Source organism: Megascapheus bottae, chromosome 2 (assembly GCF_031878675.1).
Source record: "Megascapheus bottae isolate mThoBot1 chromosome 2, mThoBot2.hap1, whole genome shotgun sequence".
NCBI classification, from domain to species: Eukaryota; Metazoa; Chordata; class Mammalia; order Rodentia; family Geomyidae; genus Megascapheus; species Megascapheus bottae.
In genome coordinates, this window is record NC_143510.1 from 49,407,184 (window position 1) to 49,416,572 (window position 9,389).

Here is a 9,389-nt window from a genome sequence, read left to right on the forward strand (position 1 = left end):
TGGAGGGGCCAAAGGACAGCCAGGCTGGGAACTAGACCTCACTACAGAGTGAAGCTATTGTTCACAGTGGGAGCACACTAGCGCAACTTGCTGGAAGTCTTTAACCAGAGTGCACCAGAAACCCACCTGCTTGGGTATGGGAGAAGGCTTTTCAGAGTTATTTGGCAGGAGGCACTAGGCATTGAAATTCCCCAAGAGGGTTTGGGGAGCAGAGAAAACTCCTGGCTGCTGGGTTCTGCCAGCCACGAGGTACTGCCCGCTGCTGGACACACAGGCTGCTGGATTTGCGGCTAGACCTGCTGCTGTTGCTGGAAAAGCCATTTGCACTGCAGGAGGTGGGCACTGGAGGAAGCCGTCCTTTACTCCTACAATGTCTCTCTACTACTCAGGAAGATGCCTACTGAGCTGAGCACAAGTGGCTCACACCTGTAATTCTAGTTACACAGGAGGCTGAGTAACTCAGGAGGTTTGAAACCAGCCTGGCCAGGCAAAAATAAAACCTTCCTGAGATTCTTATCTCTAATTAAGAAGCAAAAGGCCAGATATGGAGGTATGGCTCAAGTGACAGAGCATCAGTCTTGAGGGGGGGAAGGAGTCACTGAGGGCTCAAAGCCCTCCCATGGAAGGAAAAAAAATACCTCTCCTGCAGAATTATTCATAACTGAGCTGGCTGGGGAGCAAGAGCAGGGACAGAAAAACTAGGAGGTTCCCGTAATGATTCCAAATGATTGGGAAGCCAGGAGGGAGGGGATATGGAATTTGGGAACAGTGGAAGGGGTTCATCCAGGGCATCTCAGAGTTGTTAGGCTATGCCTGGGGAGAGGCAGGTTGCTCACACTTGTGTTTAGAGCCTCTGGTCTAAATCACCTCTGCCATCCATCACTGTGAGCCTGCCCTTTGTTCAGGTAATAGTTTTTTCCTCCAGGGCTTGACTGAAGAAGGGTGGGCTGGTGGGTGTGGCCCAGAAGCAGAGGCTAGAGTCTTTGTGAAGTTAGCTTAGTAAGTTTATTGAAAACTCCAGCAACACAAAGAATAGTACAAACAGGCACCCATCCACCCACCCACCCTCAGGCCTTCAGAAACTTGCAGACACAAATACTGCTGTGGCCACATCTGGTGGCCCTCATACCTCCCCCCCCCCCCCCACATACATACACCCTACCAAGCCTCTGGGACTCACATGCCACAGGGCAACCAACTACCAGCAAAGACAAGCATCCAGGATAGGCCACTGGGAGAAGAATCATCACAAGGAATCCCTAGACTATAGGACTGTGTGTCCATCTGGGCCAAGAAGAGGAGGAAAGAAGGCATCTCCTAGGGAAGGGAGGAAGGAGCAAGGGGAGGAGCAGGCTAAGGATGCTTGCTGAGATGTGAGTCAACTGCCTTCTCTAAAGGACTCCAAATGCTGTGGGGACCAGCATGTTCCTACATATGTTTTCTAGGGGTTTGCATGGTCTGTTTTCTCTCTAGGTTGCATTGCTTTTTGTAACTGTACTGAATTTCTAGGTGGTGGCTGGGGGGATGAGAAGGAGCCAAGGAAATACAAATGGAAGTCAGGAAGAGTTAGGGCTGTGATGGAAAAATCCTCCAAGAGCCCTGGCTTGGAATTCTGGCCAAAAATGTGGCTGGAGACCCCCTTAAGCCCAAGCTCCATGCTCCTCAGCAGTCAAAAATGGGATGCTCAGCTGGGTCTTCTTGGGTTAGTGGCCATTCTGAGCTGGGCTCTCAGTATCTGGTCCGGCGAGAGGTGGTGGTGGATGAGAAGCGGACACTGGAGCTACGGTTGATCCGGCCACCACTGCTGCTGCTGAAGCTGCCCTCGGTGGGCAGCGGGCAGGGGACAGTGGGGGCACAGGCATCTCCCACTAGCACAGAGCCCCCTCTGGTGCCTGCGCTTAGCAGGTCTCCACTGGCCAGGGTGCTTCGGCCCCCACCCAGGCTGGACCCACAGGAAGTGAGGACCCCTCCAGTGGTCCAGGTGCTGCTGCTGCTTCCTCCACGGGAGAGGGTGGAGCTGGCGAAGGGCTCAAGGCCACACACCACACCACCCCGGGAGCTGCTCACAGCTGTGGAGAAGACAGAGCAGAGCTGTTAAGTCTGGACGTCAGCAGAGATTAAACTGTACACTTGCACACCTCCATGTATGGTTGTTTACACATGGCTCAAGTCTGCAGGAGGGTTGCAGGAGGTGGATAGGGGGCCATAGAATGCACAGCTGTTTGCATAATACAAGGTCAAAGAGCACCCAGGGCTGGTGGCTCACGCCTGTCATCCTAGCTACTTGGAAGTCTGAGATCGGAGGACCAGAAAAGTCTCTGAGATTCTCAGTCACCAGAAAGTCAGAAGTAGAGATGTGGCTCAAGTGGTAGAATGCTAGCCTTGAGTGAAAAAGCTAAGGGACAACAGCCAGGCATGACGTTTAAGCCTTAGTATCAGCACCTGTGTGCACACGCGTGTGCGTGCGCACACACATACACACACAGAGCTGTCCTCAATCATCTTTCCTCTGTACCCACACTCAAACAATAAGCCTTTTGTTATCTCTCTCCTGCCCCAATGGAGACTTCTCTGTAGCCCAGTGGAGCACACTGCACAGACCCATGGTGCAGCACTTCAGTTTAGCCAGTGCTAAGTCCACGTCCACTTGCCCGGTACACTCCCTGCTCTCAGCAACTGCAAGGCCAGGCACTTCCCCTGTACCTGGAGAAGTGACCTCTCTCCAGCACGGATCTTCCCATATCTTTAAGTCCCTGAGGACAAGACCACTCAAACCGAAGAGAGAGAGAGAGAAAGAGAGAGAGAGACAGACAGACAGAGAGATGGAGAGAGACAGACAGACAGAGAGAGACACAGAGAGACAGAGAGAGAGAGACAGAGAGAGAGAGACAGAGAGAGAGAGACATACACGTGACTCTCTTCTAGAACATTCTCCTACTTGGGAGGCCTTGCATAGCCCTTCTTAGGTGACCTGTCCCAAAGCTCTGGAAGGACTCAGGGATTCCCAAACTCAGGGAGGACATGTTTCCAGGCCAGGGTCACCTGTTCTATGCCCTCCTTCACTACCTGGCCAGACTAGTCACCTTGAGAGCCTTCTGATCCCAATGTTAAATCTAAGTTTAAGGAAAAAAATTGAAGGAGAAAGAATGTGAAGAGGAAAAGACATAAGTGACTTACATATATTTACTGGCCCAACACCTTCACAGATCCTGGAGAGAAAGGGAGAGAGAGAAAAAACAAATCAGCTCACATGCACGGTTCTTCCCTGAAACCTGGAGGATGGACTTCTGGCCTGGATGGATCAGTGGACCATTGGTCTCATCCTGGCTGGGCACACATCTGAGGAGCATTAAAAATGCCATGCTATCTGGGTACTGGGGCTCACACCTGCAATCCAAGCTACTCAGGAGGTTGAGAGCTGAGGATTGTGCCTCAAAACCAGAACATTCTGTGAGACTCTGAAGTCCAAAATAACCAGCAAACAGACAGAGTAGAGGTGTGGATTGTGTGGTAGAACACCATTCTTGAGTGAAAAAGCCAGGTGAGAGCAGGAGACTCTGAGTTCAATACCCGTATGAACACAATAAAAATGAAGAAAGGAAAATACTATGTTTCTGAAGCCACCTCTGAAACTGTTGAATTAAAATACTGAGATGTTATTATTAGTTTTAACAATCAAACTAACCAAGTAAAACTCCTTATGACCTAGTTCCAGCTTGTATGCAAATTTGGATTTGAGAGCAACATTCTAGAAGGCTTTGAACTGTCATCCTCAGATTTCAGCCTCCTGAATAGCTAGGATTATAGGTGTGAGCCACTGGGTAGCTGGCTGGAGCCACTTTTTAATCTTCTATCAAGGGAAACCAACCAATGCTTGCAGAAAATGTACTGTCATCTGTAGAGACTGCTCATTCCAGCATTGCTTCATCCAGTTCCCTCCCTGGCTTAGTTAATTTTCTAGATAGCTAAATCTGATCTCACCGCCTCCTACTGCTTTGAGCGTGTACTCACCGGATCTCCTCCCCTTCCAGAAGCTGCCGGTAGGTGGCGATCTCAATGTCTAGGCCCAGCTTGGCATTCATGAGCTCCTGGTACTCCCGCAGCTGCCTTGCCATGTCCTGCTTGGCTTGCTGCAGGGCGCCCTCCAGATCTGCCAGCTTACACTTGGCATCGTTGAGGGCCGCTTCGCCCTGCTGTTCTGCCTCGGCTACTGCTGCTTCCAGCTTGGCACGCTGCATGGAGAGTGGGTAGCTCATGGGTTTTGGTAGGGGGGGGCATTCTTGTTGGGGTAGGGAAGGGTAATTGGCACCATGCCAGGGATGGGGCCTCTTGTGGCTGTTTGCTCAGGGATGGTGACCCTGTAGTTTGCTATGGCGGGTGGGGCGCATGATTCTCCCTCCATCTCTTCTGATTCTACTCTTCCTGATTACTGCTGTCCTGAGACCCATGGAGTATAGAAAGAAAATCACTGCTTTTTCTGCCTCCTCTGTCCTGGGCCTTCTTTTCCTTTTACATAGAAAATTCTCCCTCCGTGCTGTATTTTCTCTTGCAGGAATCCTTCCTGAGCAAATCCTCCAATCATCTGAGGATGATTGAGCTCCTCCAAAGTAGAGGTGCTGCCTTTTCCCTTCCTTCTGTGGCTTTCCTCTCCCTTCCTTTGCCCACCTGAGCCTTAGTGTGCTCGATCTCTGCCTTCAGCCTCTGGATCAGCCTGGTCAGTTCATTGATCTCGTCCCGAGTGTGGCGGAGGTTGTCACAGTGCTGGCCTGCTGTCACCCGCATCTCCTCATACTGTGAGGGGTGAGGGGAGGAGGACAAAAGGGGCATTTTGAGGATTCAAAGACCTGTGCTGCAAGACCACAGCCCTATTGGATCTGGGAACTTAGACCTCCCCAGTCATCCCCCAAGGCCTCTTCTTGCCCACCTTGGTCTGGTACCAGCTCTCAGCATCAGCACGGCTGCGCCTGGCTACCTCCTCATACTGGGCTTTGACATCAGCAATGATGCCATCTAGGTTCAGGTCCCGGCTGTTGTCCATCTTCACAATGACTGACGTCTCTGAGATGTGTGACTGGAGCAGCTGGATTTCCTGTGTTGGAGAAGCAGTAGGCAGATGGCTAAGAGTGCTGTCAGTTGCTAGACTTTGTTACCAGGTCCCCAGGTTGTGAGGTCAGGGGCAGAGAGGCTTATGACAAGGAAAGACCATTCCAACAGAGGGCAAGAAAGAAGAAAAGGCTGAATCCCTTGCTAATATCCTTGAAGAAATGTCTCTAGCACTCTACTGGGCTTTCTAGTACTCTACTGTCAGGGGTTTCATGGGCAGTAGTGGGGATATGTGAGGCTTCACTTCTCTTTGGCTTATCCACAAAGTGGCTGTGCTACCCATGGCCCCCAGAGAGTGGATAGGATTTTAAAACATGATAATCTAGGGATTTCTACATCCTAAGTCTCTCATGGAACCAGTGTGGGGATAAAGTGAAGGTTCCTGGAGGAGCTTCCAGCCTTAGAAACCATGCTCTGGCTGGGTCTACTCCAGATAAAACAGATCACTAACAAAGTAAAAGAGAGCTAGTTAGTTAGCTAAATAGATCAAACACAATTCTTCTCACTTCCAGCAAGCCAATTTTCCAGAGTTCCTGGCCCATAGGTAGGAAGGGACATTCCCAGGCCTTAGTCCTTAGATTGACCAAGGAAGATTTGGACCGTAAATACTACAAGGCCTGAGTCAGCAGAGCCAGCTTCCCTGACCTTCTCCACTTATAGACACATCAACGTACAAAGCATGTAAGTTTGAATGAGAGCAGGCTGGTATTTAAAAACACCTGCCTGACTAAGCCTGCAGGGAATCCAGGCTGAGTGCTTATTTTCTTGCATGCCTAGAGAAGTTGAGTCTTACCTCCAAGTACAGGATCTTCAAGAACTCGATTTCCTGACTGAGAGCATCTGCGTTGGCTTCTAGATTAGATTTATTCAAGAAAGCAGTATCCACATCCTGCATGAGAGAGGAATCAGGTGCTCATTAGTTGTGTGCTGTTTACCTTTCCTAACTAGGTAGGCTCTAGAGATAGGTAAGAAGCCATTGGATGGAAATGCAGCTTGGCACAACATGGAACCTCCCCTAGTGGTTGCTGGACATTCTCCAGTCCCTCTTTGAAAGTAAGGAAACTAGATAATTCAAGACAGAAAAGATCATACCTTTTTGAACTTGGCTCTTACAGAACTCGATCTTAAATAATTAGAGGTGAAACAGAACTTCAGAAGGGACTTAATGTGATGGTTGGGGTTTGACAGTGCTGAGTGCTTCAAGACCCTATTGAACTCCCTGGGGAAGGTTTATTTTGGGGGGGGGAGATGGGGGGGGAGATAGGATAATGAGAACTTCTGAACGCCTAGAGGAAACATCTGTCGGGACCTTACCTTTTTCAGTGCTACAAACTCATTCTCGGCACTGGCTCGATATCCTACCTCTTCTTCATACCTGGAATGATAATGGTGGGGAGGGTGAGCCTTCAGTCTGAGCTGATAGCCAGTCTTCCCCAACTTCCCAGACAGCCTCTGGGAGCTCCTGTTTATCACCCACATACTAATCTTTGTCTCGGTCCCATCTTGAAAACCTTCCCTGAGCCAGTGGTCCTTGGGTCCCTCCACATTCCGCTCACTTTCTCAGCTTGGCTTTGGGATCTGAAAGCCTGCCCTTTGCTATGCTTCTTTTTTTAGAAACAACTTAGGGTTATTGTGTTTGACTCCTAAAGGAGGTAGGACTTAACTTGGTGCTGAATGTGGGCACCAATTTCAAGACCAGAGAAGGGCTGCTGTTTCTGGGGGTCAATTCACTCATCAAGAGTATTAGGGATAAACTGCCCAATTCTAAGACTTCCTCTTCTTCCTCCTTCACACATCCCTACCCCTCTCCCCATGTGCGCCCAAGCTGGGCCTGGTAACCAGTGTTTGATCCAGGTCCTTCCAGCTTCTCTCGTTTGATGGGGGCTGCTGCTTTGAGGGCCAGCCCATGACTGTCCTTGATGTGTACAGCCCAGATGCCACTCACTTCTTCTTGAAGCCCTCCAGGACATCCTGCATGTGATTCCTCTCCGCCTGCAGCCGTGCCTGGTCACTGACCAGTACTTCCAGCTGTCTCCGAAGTGAGGTGATGTAGTTCTCAAAGAGAGGATCCAGGTTGCTGCGGGCACATTTTTGCTCTTGCAGAAAGCTCCATTTGGTCTCTAAGAGCTTGTTCTGTTGCTCCAGGAACCGCACCTAAATCCACAGGGACAAATCAAAGGCATTTGAATTGAGTCCTCACCATGTGTCTCCAATGTGGACTCTAACTTAGAAGTGTCTGAAAAAGCAGGTCTATGGCTTTCCTGTGGTCATCCAGGCTTGGCTACTCATAGACACATTTCAGTACTGTCTCCCTCTCTTATCCCCAAACAAGGTGCAAATCAGGCGGTAGGGAAGTTGGGAAGATTGATACTACTTATGCCCTCATATTTCCCTGTGAACGTGGCTTGTGGGGATAAGTCGCGCCACTGTTCCTCTGAATAGTAGTCTGAAGACGGTGAATACAAGTGACTGCTCCCATATTCTGCTATAACAACCTGAAGATCAGTGACCATCCAAGGCTCTTCCCAAGCTGAGCCACATCTTAGTAGCCCGTGGAAGGAGGGGTATAAATTCTTTTGTTTTGTTTTTCTGGCAGTACTTGGGCTCAGACTCAAGTCTTTGGGCTTGCTATATCACTGAGCAACACTCATCAGCCCTGTTTTTCATTGGTTATTATTATTTTAAATAATAACATCTTACTTCCTGAGCCAACACAAGCTTAAACTATGATCTGCCTACTTTTAGGTTTTCTGTTTCACTGGGATCACAGATATGTGCCACTGGACCCAGCTTCCCTCTATGAAGATAGAGTCTCACTGACGTTCCTGCCTCAGTTGGACTGGTAGTAGGATCTTCCCAATGACAGCTCCCATGTGGCTTTGGATGACAGATATGTATCACTGTGCCCAGCTAAGAAGGGGATCTTGCAAACATTTCTGCTCAGGCTGTCCTTGAACCATGATCCTCTTATTTTCAGCTTCTGTGAGCTGAAGCACCCAGCTGACTCTTTTTCTTTTTATCTGAAAATGACTCAACTGCATTCTCTACTTTCCTAAACCTGAATGGACCAGGCCACCGGCCTCAGAAACTCTCATAAAGGGCATGATGATCTGAAAAGAGAAACATAGGCTTGTGTGGGAGTCATGCCTAAGTGAGCAACTCATGAGTCTCAGTCGGCCCAAATGCCCTCGGATTTGTCTGGATGGCCCTCTTTCCTCTGCAAGACATGACCAGTGTCAATCTGTCTCACCATGCAGCATCTCCCCTGGCTTATTCTTACTTGGCAGCAGAGCATCCTGGGAATCATCCCTCAGTGCTTCTGCTAAAAGCCTGAAGATTTGGAGGTCAAAAGCTACATCCCAAGCTGGATGGACATTTTTCCAGCGTGTGGGGGGGAATAATCCCATTTGCTTCTTATCATCCCCTACCCAGAGATTCAACTAGCATCGGTACCTTGTCAATGAAGGAGGCAAACTTGTTGTTAAGGGTCTTGATTTGCTCCTTCTCATCCTTCTTCACCCTCTGGGCATTTGGATCAATCTCCAGATTGAGAGGTGTCAGCAGACTCTGGTTAACCGTCACAGTTGTGATAGATGGAGCTGCTGGGCCTCCAACTCCTCCCAGTCTGTAGCCAAAGCCAGGGCCACTGAAACCATAGCCAAGGCCGCTGCCAGCTCCAAACCCCAGGCCCATACCGTTACCAGCTCTAATACCCAGACCAATACCAAAGCCAGAGGCCATCCCACTGCCAGCTCCAAAACCAGCTCCACAGCGGACGGGATGAGGTCCCACAGCTGCCATTCTAGGTGAGCACGATCCAAAGTTGATGACGCTCCTACTACCAAAGCCGCCAAAGCCCCGGAAGCCAGACCCACCGCTGCAGGAGACAGAGCTGGTCTGGAAATGGTTCCGGTTCTGGGGGCTCATTGCTGAGTAAGAGCTGAAGTTGCCCACCCGGTGGTGACCAGAGCTGACTCTGTAGGAGCGACAAGACATGGTGGCTTTTCTGGCTGAGAGTTGAAGAGCAGTTGCACAGTGGAGCAAGCTGGAGCTTCGAGTCCTTTTGAGGCTAGTGGATCCCTCTCGCCCCTTTTATGTGTGTGTGGACCTGAGGATTAGCCCCATAAAAATGAAAAAAAATCCATTTGAAGGCATTTATGAGCTTGGGTAGTTAGCAGAAACTCTTCATGCCTATAACCTCCTTCACAATGAGCTAACTAGCCACACCTATTCTCATCAGAATGAGAACTGCACCATCAAACCTATAAACATTAAAAACACATCAA

At 49.6% G+C, this 9,389-nt stretch overlaps 1 protein-coding gene across 1 annotated transcript; it reads right to left on the reverse strand.

The window, feature by feature from the left end:
* Nucleotides 1–1,728: 1,728 nt before the first annotated feature.
* On the reverse strand, nucleotides 1,729–9,099 carry Krt84 (keratin 84). The gene is made up of 9 exons (XM_090356055.1): nucleotides 8,557–9,099; nucleotides 7,049–7,257; nucleotides 6,418–6,478; nucleotides 5,897–5,992; nucleotides 4,925–5,089; nucleotides 4,666–4,791; nucleotides 4,012–4,232; nucleotides 3,178–3,209; nucleotides 1,729–2,069 (listed from the first exon to the last, which is right to left on the reverse strand). The coding sequence occupies exons 1-9, from the start codon at nucleotides 9,097–9,099 to the stop codon at nucleotides 1,729–1,731; spliced, it is 1,794 nt and encodes a 597-aa protein (XP_090212181.1).
* Between the last annotated feature and the right edge of the window lie 290 nt (nucleotides 9,100–9,389).

Coding starts and splice junctions, on each gene's coding strand:
- Krt84 (XM_090356055.1), bottom strand. CDS start 9,099: ATGTCTTGTCGCTCCTACAGAGTCAGCTCTGGTCACCACCGGGTGGGC. Junction 5,993..6,417: donor AGTTTGTAGCACTGAAAAAG/GTAAGGTCCCGA, acceptor TCTCTCATGCAG/GATGTGGATACTGCTTTCTT. Junction 3,210..4,011: donor CTGGAAGGGGAGGAGATCCG/GTGAGTACACGC, acceptor CTTTCTCTCCAG/GATCTGTGAAGGTGTTGGGC.